This window comes from Martes martes (genome assembly GCF_963455335.1).
Source record: "Martes martes genome assembly, chromosome: 14".
NCBI classification, from domain to species: Eukaryota; Metazoa; Chordata; class Mammalia; order Carnivora; family Mustelidae; genus Martes; species Martes martes.
This window is the reverse complement of record NC_137902.1, coordinates 57,502,531-57,525,375: the sequence shown is the minus strand read 5'-3', so window position 1 is coordinate 57,525,375 and position 22,845 is coordinate 57,502,531. Positions and strand designations below refer to the sequence as shown.

Sequence of the window (22,845 nt, the reverse complement as noted above, 5' to 3'; positions counted from 1 at the left end):
GTCCATTTCTCACACACTTGCAGTTCCCTTCGTGTAGACCTTCCCCCCATCTTTGTCTAGTTCACTTCTACTCTTTCCCAGCAGCAAGCTTTCCCTGGTGGTCTAGTTTAAGTCCAGTCTCCCTGTTATATATTCCAAATATCCTAATTTTTTCTTTACAGTCCTTTTTCATAGTATGTAATTATATTGTTATTTGAATGAATATGACTATAACATAAGGGCTAGCAGCATACTGCTTACCACTATATATTATGTGAATGACGCCAAACAAGGCAAAAAAATCCCTGTAAGTCCAGACAGAAAATTGCCCTCCTCATCAGTAAAACGTCTGGGTTTAAATTGATCTTGGATCTACCTACCAAATATCAAAAGAAGAGCTGACCAAGTAACAACAAAGAATACAGGGATGCCAGCCTCCCCAATGCCTACAGAAATTCAAATGCCTTAATCAGGCATTTAAAGCCTTTGTAACATATTACTTCAACTGAAGTATCACTATGTCTCCCACGCTCACAATATCTACATAAAACTACATGCTAACATTCAAATACACAAAATACTTTTCCTAATTCTATGACTTAACTAGTACTATCACCTTAGCCAATCTTCAACACTTCCTCTAGCTACTTCTCAACATTTCTCTAACTCTGAATATACTTTATTCATCTTTTAAAACTGCATCAAAAAAAAAAACTGCATCAAATACCAAGTCCCTCTTTATTACTAATAACTTTATTGATCTGAGCTAATTACACTTATTTCTTCATTCACATTGTACTTTACTTTGACCTTGACCAAAACAGTATTTTTGTCTCAAACCAGTTATTTGTGTATCTGCCCCCTCACCTAGATGGTATAGGCCCTAAAATTATTCTATTATCTTACATGTATTTCCCTACAGCTAGACCCTAGTGCTGTATTCACAGTAGGCCTAGACATTGAATGAATTAAATAATAGCAATAATGAAGCCACTGGAGCTTATTTTTTATTTATTTATTTATTTTTTAAGATTTTATTTATTTGACACAGAGAGAGAGATCACAAGTAGGCAGAGCAGCAGGTCGAGGGAGAGGGAGAAGCAGGCTCCCCGCTGAGCAGAGAGCCCCATGCAGGGCTCGATCCCAAGACCCTGAGACCATGACTTGAGCCGAAGGCAGACACTTAACTGGCGGAGCCATCCAGGCGCCCCTGGAGCTTATTTTTTATTATTATTATTTAAGACTGTATTTATTTATTTGATAGAGATAGCAAGAGAGGGAACACAAGCAGAGAGAGTGGGAGAGGGAGAAGCAGGCTTCCCACTGAGCAGGGAAGCCCAACTCAGGGCTCGATCCCAGGACTCTGGGATCATGACCTGAGCTGAAGGCAGACGCTTAACTGACCCACCCAGGTGCTCCTGGAGCTTATTTTTTATATGGTAAAAAACCAACACAGTAACCCATGCTACAATCCTCAGCAGGCAGGTGAAGCTGAATAACAATCAAAAGCGGGTGCCTGGATGGCTCAGTGGGTTAAAGCCTCTGCCTTTGGCTCGGGTCATGATCCTGGGGTTCTGAAATCCAGCCCCACATCGGGCTCTGCTCAGCGGGGAGCCTGCTTCCCTCTCTCTCTCTCTGCCTGCCTCTCTGCCTACTTGTGATCTCTCTCTGTCAAATAAATAAATAAAATCTTAAAACAAAAACAAAAAAGAAAAGGATCAAAAAGAACCAGGACAATCTTGAATTTCAAGAACAAAGTTAGAGGACTTTCTGTTCAAGTATCCAGTAATAAAACTGAAAAGGGGTAAGAAAATAAAAAATGCTTACCTTTAGAAAGTGCAAGTGAATGATAGTAACCGCAAGCAACCTGTACTACCTGGATATCTGACAAACTTTTAATATTTCTAGAAAATAAGAAAAGAAATCAAAATCAGTTAATTCCATTTAATAAACAGATCCTGAATAATATTTATTAATGCCATTTATTGACTACCTATTATGTGCAAATAGTTTCCTACTGACCTAGAAGTACATGCTTTTTTATATAAGTCCATTTTACCCAACTATTTATGCTAACATCAGTAAACAAAATTGAATGTGAAAAAAATTAAGAGGTGTAATGAGAAAGTACTTTGAAAAAAGAATTTAAGCAAACTATGTTCACACCTCAAGTATTCCTCACAGTGCTTTTATAATTCAGATATTTCCTTTTATCGAAAGAAATCTTTAGCTCAAAGTGTGAAACCTGGCAATGTATTTGTAAAACAAATGTACATTATCTAATTTGTCTAAAATTGGTGTTTGGCCTAGTTTAATACATGTTCTCTATCCGGTTCCTTTAGAACCTATAGGGATTCTTATCATGTGGTGCTACCAATTCACATTATGAAACCTATTCCTTCTGAGCTATCCTTTTCCTTTACATCTAAATCAGTGATATTAAACTTAATTCTTTGCTAGAAAAATTTAATCAATTCATATGTACTATGATCACTGATATAGTCAGTCATATTTCTGCCACCTTGCATTTTTTTCCTTATATTTTTATAGTTTCTTCCCCCCTTTCTGATTTTTCCTTAACTGTAATACAATTCTGAAGGCTAATTTTTAAAACATTACAAAAATCAAGTATCTTTCTGCATCAATCATCCCAGGTGTTTCTTATGCAGTTCCCCTTCTCCTGGTCATTTTGTTTTTCCTGAATGAGTGTTTTCAAGGTAAGAAGGTGGGGGGGGGGGAACATATGTTTCTTATTTCCCTTTACCTGATACTGCCACCTGACCTGATTCTGCCATATGAGAGTCCGGAGCAAGTTCTGACCAGAGTGTCGATACCCATGATTTTCGGGAGGCAGCTTCAGCAAATCAAATTTTGAGTAGGAGAGAGGAGAGTTACTCTAATTCCATATTGTCGTATTAAAAATATTTTTATTTAGTGGATTTATGTTCTTAACTACAAAACCTGAGAGTTGCACTGTTATAATTTCGTAGAATCCAACAAGTTAACAGGATCCAATGCACCTTCAGATTTTCAAATGTAGCAAAATGCCATTTTTTCTGTAATTAGCAAAATCAAACTCTAGCAATGCAAAAACAGGAATAAAAAATACATGGATATGTGCAACTATGCTGAAGTTACTGAACATTTACTGTTACTGTTTATGCATATTAGGCACATGACACACTGACCACTGAATTATGTTAAATATTTTTTAACTATATTAACTATTTTTAAAAACTTGTTCCAGGTATCAAGTCCAAATAAGACATTTCAAATACTAAACTCTCATAGCACCTTACGTTTTTCCTTCATAGAATTTATCACTGTTAACTTCTACTGTACTCTGCTCAACAATAAGCTCTATAAATGCAGACTATGTGTCTTACATTCATAGGCTCCCCAGCACTTACCACAGTGCCTGGTAAAAAATTATGTGATGAATACACTGTTAAAGGATGAGTTTATAAAAAGTCTTTGAAGCTTTAATATTAAACTGTTCATAAAATCTGCCCCTAAAACTTCTAAATTTGCATAGCAATTAATACTTGACTTCCACATTTCCAAAATTATCATAAGGCTTGGAATACAACATAAATACTGATTTCTTTAGCCATGTCTGCTACAGTGACAAGGAAATGTATTCTTCTATGGCATTACTGTTTTAAAAAAATCTCCCTTCATCTCCATGTAAATTAATATACAGAAGGTTTGGGGAGATGAAGGAGGATGTTTTTCTTCTTTCCTTTTTTTTTTTTTTTTAGCTTTCAGGAATAAAAAAAAGAAAAATACTGAACGGTAATAAGTTACCATATTAGTTCCCCATGTTCCATTTTTCTTAAAGGACAACAAATTAGACAATTCTTAATGAAATAGAATTTTTTTAATTCATCAAAAGTAAATATTTAATTATTCTCTAACTTTTTAAATTATTCAAATGAAATCAAGAAGTAAAAATAAGCCAGAATAAATTTTGTAAATAAAAATATATACTTATGCATATACACAACATGAGGATTCCTAATTAATCAGAACTATGAAGAGAAAATCAGAATTCAGACATCTAGGGTCAACATTTTCTAAATGCTTATAAATTTGAAACAACTCGCTAAAGTTTAAAGTATGTCAAACATTTTAAATGGCTATGATATCACTAAATGAGTCACTGTAAAGAACTGGATCACTTCTTTACTGTATTTTGAAAGATGTTTGAAATTTGTAAGAAAACAGTATTAATAAACTTGGAAATAAGATTTGTACTCCCCTCTGCTGGGAAGTCTGCCAAAATATATTAATTGTTGAATATGTGTGTTACTGTACTGTTATACTTTACAATTTTTTTTTAAATTTTATTTAATTATTTTGACAGGCAGAGATCACAAGTAGGAAGAGAGGCAGGCAGAGAGAGAGAGGGAGAAGCAGGCTCCCCGCTGAGCAGAGAGCACTACATGGGGCTCGATCCCGGAACCCTGGGATCACGACCTGAGCCGAAGGCAGAGGCCTTAACCCACTGAGCCACCCAGGTGCCCCTACAATTTAATGTACAGGGGCATTAAAGGCATAAACCAGGCACTTCCAGTTGTTTGTGAAGGTAAAATTCCAACAGCTGCTAACAAAGACTAGTAAAAAGTTTACATTACATAATAAAAAATTTCAGAACTAAAACATTATTTTGCCAAATTCAAATTCAACAAGGCATTTACATTAAGTACAGCTTTTTGTATGTCAATTATACCTCAGTAAAGTGGTTTTAAAAATATATTTTACCAATTAAACATAAATAACAATTTTCTATTTCCCAGTGAAGCCACAACTTCCTTAGTGATCTAAAAAGTCTTAGCACCAACTCTTCTTTTAATTTTGAAAGATTTACGCTAACAATCTAGTCACTACCATTAAGAAATACATTTTCTTTTTAATCTAAAATTTTAATATACGTTCAAAATTGAGGAAGTCAAGAAAATAAATTTTACTTTTGACCAAGCTGACAAGTCAAACATAATTAGTTTCTATAATCGAGAAATAGCTGTTCTCACAAGGATAATGTTATACCACCCTCTCATAGTTTTTATTGCATAGGTCCAAGAAACAGAACTAAAAAAAAAAACTACAATTTTATTACCAATAACTGGTTTTCTAAAGTTTGCATGGGAAAGTATGTATTTCCACTTATATCAAACTAAAAGATAGTAGAATTAGCTTTAACTTTTTTTTAAGTAAAGGTGTAATATATATCCTACATAAAAAGAAATAAATAGGCAGAAATGCAGGTCTACAGGCAAACCATAGGAGAAAGTTTATATATAAGGAACAAGTTGAGGGTTCCTGGAGGGGAATTGGGAGTGGGGGGAGATAGGGTAACTGGGTGATGGGCATTAAAGGAGGGCACTTGATGTAATAAGCACTGGGTATTATATGCAACTGATGAATCACTAAATTCTACCCCTGAAACTAATACTACACTATATGTGAACTTGAATTTAAATAGTTTTAAAACAAAAAAGAAAGAAATGCAGTATGTCTACAGAGACTAGCATTGGTATTGAATAATCTGTCTTTCCCCAGGGGGTAGTGATTTCAAAATAATAAAATTAGAAACTGGAAAAGATTAACAAAGTAGTAACAGTTTCAAATATAACCTATTATTAATTTTACATTCTTCTTTCATTTTCAAGTGTTACTTAATTTCAATAGCCTTATCTACTGGCATAAAAATGAATTTTGTTTTCAAGAAAGTACAGCCTAACGTGACTCTTCAGTTTTCTGATCATTCTTACAAAAATTATAAACACTAATTTTTTTAAAAGATTTGAGAGAGAGAGACAGTGAGAGAGCTTGAGAGGGGAGAAGGTCAGAGGGAGAAGCAGACTCCCCATGGAGCTGGAAGCCAGATGCAGGACTCAATCCCAGGACTCCGGGGTCATGACCTGAGCCGAAGGCAGTTGCTTAACCAACTGAGCCACCCAGACGCCCAAAAACACTAATTTTTTAAATATCTATTTACATATAGTTGAGCTTCCTCCTGTCTTCTACATGGTTTATTCAAAATGAATGCAAAAATTTCAAAGTTGGGGCGCCTGGGTGGCTCAGTGGGTTAAAGCCTCTGCCTTTGGCTCATGGCATGATCTCAGAGTCCTGGGATCGAGCCCCTCATCGGGCTCTCTGCTTGGCAGGGAGCCTGCTTCCCTTCCTCTCTCTTTGCCTGCCTTTTCTGCCTCCTTGTGATCTCTGTCTGGAAAATAAATAAATAAAATCTTTAAAAAAAAAAAAATTTCAAAGCTGGCTGACATCTCTAAGCATATAGAAAAAGCCTTGCATCTAAAAATAGTTTGGGGGGGGGTGCCTTTGCCTTTGGTCCTGGGATTGAGCCCCGCATTGGGCTCTCTGCTCAGCAGGGAGCCTGCTCCCCCCACCCCGCCTGCCTCTTGCCTACTTGTGATCTCTCCCTCTGTCAAATAAATAAAATCTTAAAATAAAATAAAATAAAAATAGTTTGGTACTACAATTTAAAAAGAAAAAAAATCACTGGCAGTGTTTCATAAAAATATATTTCTGTTTCGCATATCAATTTGATTTCAAACACACTTGTTTATGACAAAATGGAACTGTTCTTAGGAGTTAAACTGTTTGGATATAAGTTGCGTCAGGATGTCATAATCTCATGTTTTGGATGTACTCAGTGGCTCAGCTGTTGTGGGGCTCTACTGGGGGCTTACCAATAAAAACACATGAAGAAAAACTCTAGCTAGAGGACATTTAGATTATAAATACTGAGAGTTTGTGAGGACTATCCCAGACTCTTAGGTCTTAGCTAATCTAAATAGCTCTCCAAAGACAGGGTAATCAGTGCCAGCCACAGGAGAGGAGACTTTAACCTTCAGGGGTAAAAACCAAGCAACAGTCCTAGGGAAAAGATCCTCTTGCCCATCAATACTTGATAGATGTATCTTTCCTTAGCAACGTGCTCTAGAACAGGGGACTTTTACTTTTGTGCTGACAGGAGAAAATCAGTTCTTAGTTGGCTAAGCCATTTCTCCCTAGTATCAAGTCATATAAAAGTATACCTAAACTAAATTTGATTTTTATTACTATCACCTCTTGCTTGAAACAAGAGTATGATTTATCTATCACTCGTTTGAAGTATGTTATTTATCCCATATGTTACTGGCTTGTGAAATTCCTTCAGAAAACCTGTGTTAAATAGAGTTCAGGCAAAGACAAACTCAGTCTCTGAGCATGATTTGCCCCAAACAAAATATACTGAAATACTAAATTGCCCTTTAACACATGAAAGTATCAGTAAAAACTATGTATATGTCATAAGAAATCAGATCAGTCTACTGAAAACTGAGTAGGTTGAACAGGAGAAATGCCTTAACACAGAGCTTAAAAGTTAATACACATTTAGCAAATAAAAACCTTCCAAGTTTAAACCGAATGACTCAAATAAGATCTCTTTTCAGGTCCCCATCCAGGTTTATGAAACAGCAAAGTCACAAATGCGTAATTTATTAAAGGGCACTGTTCAAATAAACTGTCATATAATAAAATTCTCTTATAGTTACCTTTCTTTCCATTTACTAAATATCTATGGGTTACTGACTGAAATCCCTTATACTAGAGGTATAAGGAGCAACAAAATGTCAGAAGTATAAGAACAACAAAAATGTCAGTATGATTTTAAGAAACCAATGGAATAAATATAAAAGAAATTAGAAAGTTTTGACATAAATCACGGTTCTGAATTGGTGATTTAAAAATCTCACAATTTCAATTGTAAAAACACAAAATTTTAAGAATTTTATATTAAAAAATCCCATTCTACAATACAAAATTTTAAGAATTTTATATAAAAAATCCCATTCTACAACAGCTATTTGTGGGAGGAAATAAAAGCAGTAGAAGATATGACAAATGTGAGGTCACTATGTTTCTATGAATGCTTTGTATTATTACCTACTCATAGCTATATGGTTGCAAGTTACCATTTTCGGAAATAAATCAAAATTGAAATGACTAAAAAATTCAATTTACTTAGCTTAAGGAAAAAAGATTTTCTCCCAAGAACACCATCATTAAGAGATACTAAAAGCGGGGCACCTGGGTGGCTCAGTGGTTTAGGATGCTGCCTTCAGCTCGGGTCATGATCTCAGGGTCCCGGGATTGAGTCCCGCATCGGGCTCTCTCCTCGGCAGAGAGCCTGCTTCCCTCTCACTCTCTCTGCCTGCCTCTCTGCCTACTTGTGATCTCTCTCTCTCTCTCTCTCTGTCAAATAAATAAATAAATAAATAAATAAATAGGAGATACTAAAAGCATAATGGGAGTTGTGTTTGTTATTTAATTGTTATAAACAAAAATAAAGGGGAAGAAATTTGGGGAGTTCTATGGAATTTAATTACAAGATCAATCAAGGAAACATGTGAATATGATATATCCAAAAGTCCAACTGACAATTTTTACTAACACAAATATAAAATGTTAAAGACCAAAAAAACCTTTTCATAAATTAAAACAAATACTTAAATGAATACATTTAAGTTCTCAATAAACATATACAAGGAAAGGTCATAGGCTTACTAAAGGAACTAGCTAGCTACCCTTCCTAGCTTAAAAAGACTCATTTCTGGGGCGCCTGAGTGGCTCAGTGGGTTAAAGCCTCTGCCTTTGGCTCAGGTCATGACTGCAGGGTCCTGGGATCGAGCCCTGCATCGGGCTCTCTGCTCAGTGGGGAGCCTGCTTCCCTTCCTCTCTCTCTCTGCCTGCTTCTGATCTCTGTCAAATAAATAAAATCTTAAAAAAAAAATAAATAAATAAAAAATAAAAAAGACTCATTTCTAACAATAAGAGTTTCTGTTCTGAAATATTATTAGTTCCTGTGTTCCGTTTCCTTATCCTAGTAAGTTACATCCTATTTCTTAAACCAAAACAAACATTAATCAATGTTAAGTTAAAAACAAAATATCTAAATGTGTGTAAAAATAATGCTACCTAGATTTATATCTAAAATTAGTTTAATACCTTTGTTTCTCTGGAGAGTTTTCTTTTGTCCCTATAACTATTACTAGAAAGAAAGAACAAGAGTTTAAGGAAGCAAGAATTTGTATAATTTAAAAAACAAAGCGTGAGTTACTGTATGATTTATGTATTTAAAACAAATTGGATACTTTTCTTTAAATCTGTATATTTTTACCTAAACATGTTCATGCTCTTAAAATTTTCAGTATTAAAACAATGGCTATGCCCTATGTGTATCTCTAAGACTACGCAACATTGACTAGGCATTTATTTAATTTTGAAATAATTCTATGATGAATTAGTGAGTAACAAATTAAATTGTGGCCACTGCTTTGTAAAAAATTGGAAAGTGACTGAATTCTTTTTACATTAAGCATGTGGGACTTCTATATTCAATAAAAACAATACAAAATGAGATAGAGAAATATGCAACCAACCAATATTTAATAAATATTTTAACAGCTGGGATACTCAAGATAGAACCAGTAGTTTAAATTAGCCTAAACCGCTTAAAAATTTTAGTAATAAAATAGTTATAGTAAAGTATATATTCCCCATCCCATTTCTTTACAAACATAAATAATTTAGGGGAAAATATGTAATACATAAAAAATAGCACTCAGCCCAAATTAAAGGCCAGAACCTACCTAGTAATTCCTTTAAGGACTCAAAAGAGAGAAGTAATTAGATGTCAACTCTTACTTGCCCACAGTAAGCAGAATAATTTAGATAACAAATTTATTATAAAAGATTGTTAAAGACCTCTTTTTGGTCACCTTTGTTACCTGGGTACTCTGATACATTCCTCTGATCCTAGCAGGCCAAGCTGTCCATCAGAATCGAGACCCCACGCATACACCTGGCCCTTGTCATTTAGTGCTAATGTATGAGCTTCTCCACATGAAACAGCTACGATATTTTGGGCATCCAGGGCAACAACCTGCTCTACAGAAATCAAGAAGAGAGACATTATATTCTAGTTTTGAACTACCAATGAGAATAAAAGTCTTCATCTTGTACAAAAAAAAAAAGTTTAAGAAAACGATAAAATACAGACTAAGTATAATTATAACAGTAGTTACTATGAAAATTTAACAAGTATGTGCCATATAAAATTCTCATTGTGGTAAATACAGATATACATCCTAGGGCATAAGCAACTCAAAGTATTAAGTGACTTGAACATTTTGGGGAAGAAGTTAAAGGTTTATAAAGTTGCTCTCAGAAAGGCTCTTCATTCAAAGCCATAACCAGTAACAGAAGAATCCAGCTGAAAAGGGAATCATTTAAATATTCTGGACCAAATTATTTAATAATGAAATAACTGACATATACTACTATGGAATGATTCTGAAATTAATGAAATAATCTGAATTAGCAACTTCTGACAGAAAAGCATATTATTTACAGATCTCATAAATAAAGCATATATCTACTAGATATGCTGAGGGAACTGAAAGGCAATGTAACCATAACAAACAGGTTTTAGTTTATGAACTGCCATTTTAACATGAAAGAAATAAAAACCCCATATGTAGTTAAAATACATTCAAGTTTTAAATCAGAAAATAATTTAAAATACCAGTCCTTCATAAGATTATCAGTAGCTACTGACAAACCAGAAAAGAAAGTGAAATTGTTTCCTTAGTCTCCTTAAAATGTGTAATGTCTATCAATTTTTTAGTACTACTACTACTAAGTTTTTTTTTAACATGTCATTTAAAATGAACCTTTTTTTTTAGCCTAAGAAAACTGTAATTTCTGTCTTCAATAAACTGAAAGCCTCATGCTAAAGAGTTGTTAAACTGAAATCAATCAGGATTTCTTCTGAAGCACACTTAAGCTCAATGTAGAAATGCAGCTGTTCAGTAAAGAAACCAACTGCATCAGAAAAGTTTAAATCCCTATGGTTAGAGAAACTCCCATTCTATCTGGATTACTGCCCTGCCTTTTGGGGTGGGAGGTTAGCCCTAGATAGCCTCTAAGAATCTATACAACTTCAATGATATTATTTGAAGTACTCACCTTAAAGTACTATGAGTTACCAACTCGTGAAGCTGGTGAACAGTAGGTGGAAGTTCATTATGCTAATCTTTTACTATTTGCAGATATTTTGTACATATGTTTTTAAATGAAATTATATTGTAGGAACATACGAAACAAGCAAAGAGAACAAGATATAACACATTGTTCCCCCCCCAAAAAAAAAATCAAGAAAAAGCATTTACAAGTATAACATCACTTATCTACATCAAAACAGTACCATAAATCTTAATTATGAAGAAAGAAGTAAAACACTCAAAAGATCTGTTCTCTTTCACAGAGGCCCCAGAACTAAGTCAATATATCTCCAAGACTATCTTCAAAGAAAATATAGTAAAGAGCAGAAAATGACAAGATGACAAGACAAATGAATAAGACTTCAGTTCAACAGCAAATGAAGAGTACTTAAATTAGATAGCAATGGCTATACAATCAAAGGCACCAAAATCCAAGAAACAAAGAAACAATAATCATTCATACCAAACACCAGTATTTACTGTATACCCTTACACTCCAAACACTGGAGACACAATGAGAATAAAACATTTCTAGTCCTCAAAGAGTTTCCAGTCTACAGAAAAACAGGTGAGGTAAGAACTGGGATTAAATGCTAAAATAAAGATACACAAAAGGCCCCAAGGGAACATGAGATACTTACTAAAACCTTAAGATAAAAGAATTCTGGAAGACAGTAACACTTAACACTAAATCCTGAGCTAAGGAAAGAGGAAGAGATTCCATGTAGCCATTTGAGAAAATTCTTATAGCAAAACAAACTAAAAACAAAGTGAAAAGACTAACAGAAAAACAGGGGAAAAAATGTTAGTCATACCTCGAAGAAATAATCTTCCCAATTTTTACAGACACAGTTGGAAAAAAAAGACAATTAATTCAATGAAAAATGGACAAAAGATGTCAACTGGTAGTTCAGAGAATAAGAAACAGAAATGGCCCTTAATCATATGAAAAGATGTTCAACCTCATTGATGAGAAAACTGCAAATCCAAAATACATTTAGAAGCCAATATGTTGACTTAGAAAATTTATAAAACCATACACTTATAATTTTATACTTTTCCACATGGGTTAACCTTTAAGCATCAACTTTTACATTTATCAGGAGATGAGAAGAAAAGCCACCAAATTGGAGAAAATATCTGTAAAAGATAGATCTAATAAAGGACTATTATTCAAAAACATACAAAAACTCTAAAAACTCAATAAAAAAATAAAGAGCCCAATGAAAAAATAGGCAAAAGAACTGAACAGACACCTCACCAAGGAAGATACACAGATGGCAAGATACACAGATGGCAAGTAAGCCTATGAAAGGATGTCCTACATTATAGATCAGGGAATTTCAAATTAAAATGAGATACCACTACACACCTTATTAAAATGGCTCAAATTGCTGGAAAGGATAGAGAGCAACAGAAACTCTTTATTCGCTGCTGGTGAGCATGCAAAAGGGTACAACCACTTTTGAAGACAGGGTGGTAGTTTCTTACAAAACTAAACTTACTCTTATCTTATGATCAAGCAATCACATTCCTTGATATTCACCCAAAAAGAGCTGAAAATTTATGTCAACACAAAAATCTACACAAAGATGTTTGCAGCAACTTTATTCATAATTGCTCAAACTTGGAAGCAACCAAGATATCCTTTAATAGTGAATAAACTGTGGTACATCCAGATGATAGAGCATTATTCAGCAATAAGAAGGAATAGGCTATCAAGCCATGAAAAGAGACACAGAGAACGCTTAAATGCACATTCCTAAGTAAAAGAAGCCAATCTGAAAAGTCTACATTCTGTATGATTCCAATACATGACATTCTGGAAAAAGCAAAACTTTGAAGACAGTAAAAAGTTTAATGTTTGCTAGAAGTTAGGGGAAAGAGAGGGATGAACAAAGCACAGAGTCTTTTTTAGGGTAGTAAATAAAACTATTCTGTATGATACCAATACTATTCTGTACAATACTACATGTTATTATGCATTTGTCAAAACCCATAGATTGTACAACACAAAGAGTGAACCCTAAGGAACCCATGGACTTCGGATGACATCAATGTAGGTCTGTTAATGGTGGTAAATGTACCACTGTGGATAGGCTGTGGACAGTGGGGGAGATTGTGTATATATGGGGATGAGGTATATGGGAACTCTATTTTCTGCTTAATTTTGCTGTGAACCTAAAACCACTCTAAAAATAGTTCATTAATTTACAAAGTTTATGATTATAATAAAAATCACACCAAGATACTATTTTTCAAAAAAATTCAAAAGCTTGTTAACAACCTGTTGGAGAAAAAAGCACGCTTATATACTGATAACAGAAGTACGAAACAGAACAATCTTTATGGAAAGGAATGTGGCAATGCCTAACAAAACATATCCATTTACCTTCTGGACCTATGAATTCCATTTCCACGAAAATATCCTACAGATACACCTACATACTAAAGGGTAGCAGAATATGCCACGTTGGCATAGGATCGTTCTGAGCTCAAAGACATTACATACAAATAGATACAAGAAAAGCTCTCTGCCTTCTCCTTACTGCCTAAAAGCATGACATAAATATGTGAAGGTATCCACCACTTCCCTCTCTACTAGAAAGAACAGAAGTTAATCACCAGAGACAACTCCAAACTCTTATCAGCTCAGAGATGGCACCAGGAAAACCTACGTTACAAACTTTCTTAACTAGCGCTTATCTTAGTTTCCCCACCTATTTACCTTCCCACAATTGCCACCCCAGAAACTCAATCCTTTTTGCTGTTACTTCTCTAAAAATTTCCTGTTCTTTTGTTCTGTGTAAGCCCATGCTCTATCACTTGAGTTACTTGTCACAAGTTTATTAACACATGTGTTGGCATCCCATGTGTAAGTTCAACGCATGTGTTAATAAACTTGTTTATTTTTCTCTTGTTAATCTGCCTTTTGTCTAGACAGGCCCCAGCTAGAGAATCCAGGAAGGTAGAGTACAAATACATATGTGTGCATGTGTTTCTGTTTGTATGTGTGAAAATGTGTATTATATTTGCAGCACTGTATATAATAAGAAAAGACTCGAAATATTCCAAATATCCATTAGTAAAAGATTCCATTTACCCACTGGAATACTATGCTCCACAAACAAGATAATAATAATAATGAGGAAACTCTACATAGGGATACAGAAAGACCTCAAGAGTATATAAGCAAAGAGAAAAAAATATCAAGATTTGGAATACTAAATGATTTGCTACTTTTTGTGTAAGAGGTAAGAATAAGTATTTTTATACTTACTTAGATCTACATAAAGAAATTTTGAAAAGATATACAAAAAAACTAATAAACTTATTTACAGGTGATGCAGGTAGAGGGGGAAATACAGTAGTCAAATGTAAAAGCAAAACTTCCAAATGTGCATTTATATTTCCTTGATTTTTGAACCATGTACATACGTGTCTATTCCAAACAAAAAATAAAACTTAATTAAATACAACATTAGAGAAAATAGTTAAAGCCATGTACTAAAACCAAATGTTTTCATTTTGAAACCAACATGAACTCTAATTTTTTTCTACATACTAAAAATTCAAGACAAATATCTTGGTTCTTTCAGAATTTTTGTCCCATCAAATTACTGAGATGCCTATTCTGAGAATGGATAGCTACTTCAGAAACACACGATTAAAGAAACATAATAACTGTTATATGTCCCAGAAATTGCATTTAATATAGGCTTCTCAGACAACAAACACACAAAACTCAAAACATCCCTGTACAAATCTTTAAAACTACTGTTTTTCCCAATGGCTCATCAAAACGAATATCCTCAATATCCCCATTCCTAGTATACTAGAAAGTCAGATCAGTGGTATACTGAGACACTTCGAACCTAATGAAATTACACAGTTGAATGCTTAAAAGAAGACTGCCTGAAACGAGAGTCAATGATAAGCAAGAATAAAGGAAGAATAAATGAACCCAGTAAAACAAACAAAAAAAAATTCACTAAGCCCAACTCAGTGATGCCATCTGTGAGAAAGAAAACAGAATTCACACCAAACCCAATAGCTAACATTATTTGCTATGTACCAGATACTATGCTACCAAATTTTAATCATTAAGCTACATTTGATTTTCAAAGCAAAATTAATAGAGAAAAAGGAGGAATAAGTGGGAATTAAATTCACTTCAATTAGAATTAGTATGAATATATAAGTTAGAGGACAGAAAGCAAAAGAAAAACTTGCCAAGCAAGCCCATTAAACAGTTGCTTCCCTTGATAAAAAGAGGCTACAAGAAAATGTTGGAATTATGAATGTATGATGCTAAAATTCATGCTAAAGTTTTAATAATGGCACATGATTACTACAGTCAACTATAGTTCAGAAAAGAAGTTATCCCTCTAAAAAATATAAAACATAAAATATGTGGTAAGTGTTAACTGTTGGTCATTGTGTTATTCTTTTCACCTTTTTTATGCTTCAAATGTTCATATAAAGTTTGAGAAGAGTAACACTGTGTTCATATCAGTATTTATGGCTCACAAGAACATTTAGTTTGGGGAGGCACTAAAGGGCAAAGAAAACCAGTGGTGGAGATTACCTTGAGAAAGAAAAAATGTTATTCAGAGACAGGAGCAAAAACAGAAAATATAAAGAACAAGAGAGATGTAACATATCTATCTTGTAAATACTGATAGCACATATATTCCAAATACATCTCTAATAAGTCCTAGGTCATCATTACTTCTGGTTGTCCTTATATTTAACATTGTAAAAATGCAGTATTTTTGAAAAGTAATGGTGCATCATTTTAGTAAGGAGGAAAAAGCCATCATCTTTACTACATAAATGTAAATACAGCCACTTTTAGACTTATAAAAACCAATTAAAATGTTCAACCTAATGACAGTTTTTCAACATCCTCTATTTCCTCCCAATTACCTCTGGATATATATATGACTTCAGCATTTGTTCATAAACAAATTGTGTCAAATAAATTTTGTGGCACAAATATTGTAAAAGAAGAATACAGCTACACATCCCTTTAGCAATACAGGATAGATCTAGGTTCTTGTTGCAAAATGTTACATGATAAAATCCTTCCTATTGAATAACTAATCGGATAAAAACATCCCATTTCCTTTAGGACCTAAGAAATATATTCATCAATTCTTGAATTTGTGAAAAGAGTTCATGTAGCATACTATCTCCAGACTCACTGTTTAAGAGTTCACTTAAATGATCAATTTCATATTATCATACAGTGATGGTCTACATTCACCTTGTGATTTGTCCAGTAATTGTGAAACATCTTCCTCTGTCAATTTTGTCTTATGGACAGAAATAAAAAATCTTGCATTCTCAATTTTGCATTTGTACTCAATGAAAGCTATAAAAAGAGGAATAAAAGCTACAAAGACAGTGACTTGAGACTTCTTTCATTTTCTTAAAAGCTAGTATAAAACTCTGCACAATGTATGAAGAAAACAGTGTTAAATGTTGATGATTTATTTCATGTCACCACCCTTCTACGAAACCCCATCACTGTTCCACTTACAATTTTAATCTGTTTATTTTAGTCTACCTGAGAATATAATCAATTTTCACTATAGGGCAAAAGTTATGTTTATAAACTCACTACAGATAGTTATTTACCAAATACTGAAACACTACCCCCAGGGAAAATACAGGGTTAGGCTCCTGCAAGCCTCTGATCACATTTTCATGAACTGATCAACACATAACCTGTTTAATGTGTGTTTCTGCTTAAAGACATAATTAATACATATTGATTCACTAACATTAAATTCACAGCCAACAGCACTGTAACTCATGCTTCAATGTATTTATCTAGTAGGGCATATCACAGCCTTCTTGTGCTTAGAATGCCAGATAGAGCTTCAGTACTACACTCAAGAGGTCATTTTAAACAGTGAAATCACCAACAAAAGTATAAAAATGTAAAATATGTGGGACTAAATATACTGCAAAAAGGATACTTGTTTACAGTATGAGAGCTGAAACAAGAAAGCAGAGCACTGTTTTGCTGAACCTCAGCTGGGAGTGTAGACATCAGGAGACTCAATTATTATGCAGCTCAGCATATATATGTGTCCAGGAATGACCATAAAATCCCTGTGAATATTTACTGACTGACCAAGGCTGATTTAGTAACAGTAAACATACACACTTCACCTTAGACAACCAGTCACAAAATATACAAGATGGTCTATTAGTAGTCTTTTTGCTAACCAGGGTTTAAACCTGATACTAGGATATAACCAGCAAGGGGCACCTGGGTGGCTCAGTCCATTAAGTATCTGACTCTTGGTTTCAGCTCAAGTCATGATCTCATGGGTCTTGAGATCAAGCCCTGAGGGGTGAGCTCCATGCTCAGCAGGAAGTCAGGTTCAAGATTCTCTCCCTCTGCCCCCACCCCACTTGCATGTGCAAGCTTTCTCTCTCAAATAAATGAATGTTTAAAAATATATATATATAATCAATAATATGCTCTGAGAATCTTATAAACAAAAAATACTAATAGTAAAGAATGCACTGTCTTCTCAAAAAAACAAAAAGGAATGTATTGCCTCCTGGATCTAAAGGTAATACATACTACAGAAACAACATTAGTAACATTCATAACTATCATCTCTTAAAAGCTGCTTATTCAAAATTCTAAAACAGCTGATTTGAAGAAAATTTGAACACGATCATGTTACTCTGTATCCTCTTTCACCTACAGATCTCAAAATCTTGCTATAGGATATGTGTTCTCCCAAAATGTGTATGTTTAAGTCCTAATCCTCAGTACATCAGAATGCAACCTTACTCAGAAACAAGGTCACTGAGGATATAATTAGTCAAGATGAGGTCATATGGGAGTAGGGTAGGCCTCTAATCCTCAAAAGGGGAATTTTGGTCACAGTCACACAGGAAGAATACCATATGAAGAAATCCTAAGACTGACAACAAACCACCAAAAGCTAGGAGAAGGCCCTACATAATTCATTCATAAATCAGGGACTAGTTGATATGAAAGTACAATTACCAACCAAGATCCCAGTCCACAATTAACCTTAATTCTTAATGTCGTCAACAAGTTTTAATGAAGTTCTACACATATTTTTAATTTAAAAAAAAATGGATTCTAACAAAGGCTGAACAACTATCAATGTTTCATACAGAGAATAAAAATCTTTGCCGATGTAGTTCAGGTTTATCAACGTCTAAAAAACAATACTGTTAGGAGTGCCTGGGTGGCTCAGATGGTTAAGTGTCTGCCTTTGGCTCAGGCTGAGGGTCCTGGCATCAAGCCCTGCGTCTGGCTCCCTGCTCAGCTCAGAGTCTGCTTCTCCCTCTCACTCTGCCTCTCCCCCTGCTTGTGCTCTCTCTCTCTCTCAAATGAATAAATAAAATCTTTTAAAAGAAATAAAATAAAAAATAAAAAACAATACTGTTATGGACAGCAACAAGCACAGTAATACATAACAATTAAAAACTGAGGTCTCAAAGAATAAACTTTATTAAACAGCAAATTTTTAAAAAAACACCATTTCAACTTCTTACTAAAAGTTTAGTTCTGCCAGAGCTTAAGTTTCCAAATCCTGTCCTACTAATCCTCATTAGTTGCTATAAATATGGGTTTCCTTTCCCTTCTCCCCGAATTTCTCAAAACTTTTAACTAGAGCAATGCAAAGTACACTTAAAATCCATCTCTAAAAATTTAAAGTTTATGCAATACCATTAGTATGAAATTTGTATAACCTCATTCTTATTTAAAAATATGTCACACACAGCCCCAATATATATATGCAGAGAAAATACTGAAAAAATAAATACTAAATTGTCAATACTGGTTATCTACAAGTGGCTTTTTCTTCTTTTATTCTTTAATTGTTTAAAGAACCATATGTGTAGTTGATGCATTTTATGATTTGACTTTTTAAAGATGAAGACATTAATTACTTGGAATTAGGGAATGGCACCGATAAATAATTCAGAGTGTTTTTTTCCCCCTTTAAATAACCATAGTGCTAATTTTATTACAGAGATAATAACCAAAAGGCTACTTCACTCAAGGCATGTACTTCTCTACTCCTACAGTGAAATTACCATTCACTGACACTTTTTAAAGGACCTGTAACACAATGCATATAATGATAATAAGACAAATTAATAAAACTAAACATCTAAACGAAATAAAAACGAAAACAAAAAGTACATGAAAATGTTTATTCTCTAAAACTACCACTAACAGGAATCTGGAATGGTATAAAACCCACAGTCACCAAAACATCTTAATGAGTTCCCTGATAAAAGCTAAAGTAATTTACATGCCTTAGTTGACAGCTCACAATAAAATAATGTTCTTGTGGAGACAGAACTAATTAGTATATGTGCTGCCAAAGTGAGCACATGAGACAGAACTAATTAAATTATAAAATTCGTTGTAACAGATATTCACAAATTTGTACCCCTTTTATACACTCTATTACATACAGGTGTACAGATAGCATACATAGTTTATGTGCCTGGCAATGTGTTAAGCACTTTATTTACTCTCATTTAATCCTCATAATACCATAAGACAGGTGTATCATCACCCCTACTTCACAGATAAAGGCACTAAGATACAAACATTTCCCTATTTATTGAACTGCCATCCCTTTGTTAATATTTAAATATTAAATAACAAGGTTATGTTTCAAGAACTTATTTTCAAAATACACTTAAAATTTTATATCTAGGGTTTTTAAACATTTTTTTCTTTAGAAAAGTACTTTCTGGGGGCACCTGGGTGGATCAGCCAGTTGAGTGTCCAACTCTTGATTTTGGCTCAGATCATGGTTTCAGGGTCTTGAGATCAAGTCCCCCTGACGGGCTCGGTGCTCAGCTTAGAGTGTGCTTGAGATTCTCCCTCCCCCTCTGCCCTTCCCTCCCCAACCTGCACTAACTAACTAACTAAAAAAATAAATAAATAAAATCTTAAAAAAATTAAAAGTCCTTTCTGGATGTCTGGCAACCACTGAAATTAACTGCTTTGAGGAGAAAAGAAGTTCATATATAAAGACCCCAATATAAATATAGTCTCAGTCAAATAGCTGCTTTGCTTTCAAGACCAGCAAGAATGAATCCTCAGAATACACTATCAGAATTTTTACTATTTTTTTAGATTCTTGTATATCTGACATCCATTCATCAAAAGGCCAATCACATTAACTATATTTTCTTGTTTTCTGTACTCCTGAGGCTGACATTTGGGGAGCAGGAGGCTTAGAGACCCCAGAAGAGATGGCCCTTCCCAAGGCTAGCTAATTCCTGAAGATAACAACTGGCCCACAAGCATGCCTTTTATATGCATACCAACCAGTCCCTATCTCCTTATCTAACTCTCACACACCAAGCCAGTATTTCCTTTACCCTAAATCACCCCAGGACCAGGTAGCGGGAAACTAAAAACCAACCCTACAGCCCAAACCTGTAGGAATTCACCAAATAAGCCCATCCAAACTGTTTATTCTGCCCAGGACACCTTTACCAAGGAAACCCCAATGAAGGCCATGATCTAAGATCTCCCCTGTGCTCTTGTCTTCTGCCTCTTAACTACCCTAGTGTTTTCCCCTATGGCTGTGCAGCATGTGACTCCCCTTCTCTTGGATCTGAATATAATAAACTTCTTCCAACTTCATTCTTGTTTCCTCTTATGGCCACATTGACTTTAACCATACTATACCCAACATGTACATTCTCACAATTTAAAATTTTACAATTTTGTTTATAACATCACTCATGGCCATCAAGTTCATTAAGAGTCTATGATTTTCGGGGTGCCTGGGTGGCTCAGGTGGTTAAGCATTTGCCTTCAGCTCAGATCATGATCCCACGGTCCTGGAATCAAGGCCTGCATAAGGCTCCCTGCTCAGTGGAGAGCCTGCTTCTCTCTCTCCCTCTGCTGCCCCCCCGCTGCTTGTGCTTTCTCTGTCAAATATAGAAATAAACTCCTTAAAAAAAAAAAATCTATAGTTTTCTTCTCTTCCTATGGTACATCCAATAAAATACACTGATCATGTGTTTATTCAACAAACTCCTGGGTCCCTTCTGTATATACCAGTGTTGTCACTATAGTAATGAAGATATATAAAGGCTTCTACCCTTCAGGAACTGACATGGTAGAGAAGATCTTTACCCAAATAATTCCATACAATAGGAAGACAGAAATGCAACTTATCAATTTACTGAATGCTAGGTAACTGTGCTTGATACCACACAAAATATTTGACTTGAGTCCTTATAAGAGTGATCATAAAGATGTAGGATAGTCCTTCAGCTGGGCAGTATTCAAGAGACAGAAACAGAATATGCCGTAGAAAGAATAATCCAGAATTACAAGGATGAACTAGAGCAGGGAGATCAGTAGGAAAGCTGTTGCCACAGTCTGCATAGACGGTAACAGTCTAACTAGAATGAAAACAGAAGAATTTTAGCTTGAGATAAGAGGAACCTAAGGGCCTGAGAGTTTAAAATAACTAGCTCAACATCAAATATTTAGCCAGTTACCAAAAAAATGAAAAGACGGGAGAGTTATTTAAAAAACAGTCAGTAAGATTTGACAACTCAGTCAATGTCGGTGTTATGGGCTAGGAAGCAGACCCCAAAGTGAATCTAAGGTTTGAACCTAAGTGAGTTCAAGAAACATTAATAAACAAGGAAGAGTTGTTCTGTAGTTTGTTTTGGAGAGACGGACATAGCTAACTTACAGTATAACCATTTCCATTTAAAATGTTCCTTTTTCTCCACATTTTATGAGTTTTATAATTTCATAAATATGTATATTTGTCTTTCCTGATTTTCTCCTTCCTATAGTCAAACACCATATAAACTATGGATACCCTATTTAGGCACACTGGTGTTAAATAACTATAAATGCAAAGTAAGAATAGAAAGGTGTAACCAAATGCATTTATTTTAAACAGCCTATCCTTCTAGGAGGAGCAGAATTTAAAAGTGTGAATAAGCAGAATTTATTCAAGTGTCTATGTTCCTCAAAATGTAAGTACACAAACTACACCTTCTGTTATACACCGAATGTTTGCACCTCCCCAAACTTCATATACTGAAATCCTAACCCACAATGCCATGGTATTAGGAGGCAGGGATTTTGGTAGGTGATTAGGCATTTATGAAGGTGGTACCCTCATAAATGAGATTAGCACCCTTTCCCAGAGAGCTCACTCATGCCACGTGAAGATACAGGGAGAGAGTGGCCCTCTATGAACCAAGAAGCAGGGCTTTACCAGACACCAGATCTGCTAGCACCCTGATCTTGGACTCCCCAGCCTGAAGAACCAGAGACATGTACATCTGCTATTTAAGCCACCCAGACCATAGTAATTTACAGCAGTCTGAATGGACTAAGATATCTTCTAATTATTCATCATTGAATAAACTTTTGAAGATAATGATAAATCTAACTTCTAACATTTATGTGCTTCTTACAGAAAATAAAAAGGGATCTTTACTTCTTTTATTTTTCTGTATCCATTATATCTCTAAAGTCTGATGGTAAAGGAATCCAATTCATTTTATATCTTGTTCCCATACAACATTTCTTCTGAACATCACAAACATAATTTTTAAAAAAATTCTGGCATACTTTTGAAAATTTGTCATAATATGAGCTCTAACAAGGTAACAGAAGACAGAAGTATTTTCATGCTTAATGCAATATCTGGGGCATACTAGGAAGACATGTTTGTGGAATAAATGCCTGAAGTTCAGTTTTAAAATAAAAGATGTGCATTGT

At 34.5% G+C, this 22,845-nt stretch overlaps 1 protein-coding gene across 2 annotated transcripts in view; it reads right to left on the bottom strand.

Annotated features, from left to right (window-relative positions):
• The window catches only part of HERC4 (HECT and RLD domain containing E3 ubiquitin protein ligase 4), a 130,251-nt gene that overhangs the window by 93,071 nt on the left and 14,335 nt on the right, over nt 1-22,845 (bottom strand). For both annotated transcript variants that reach the window (XM_080823325.1, XM_080823324.1), the window contains exons 3-4: nt 9,777-9,936; nt 1,807-1,883 (exon numbers count right to left, since the gene is read on the bottom strand). In XM_080823325.1, the coding sequence (XP_080679451.1) occupies nt 1,807-1,883; nt 9,777-9,936 (237 nt within the window). The remainder of the gene's footprint in view (nt 1-1,806; nt 1,884-9,776; nt 9,937-22,845) is intronic.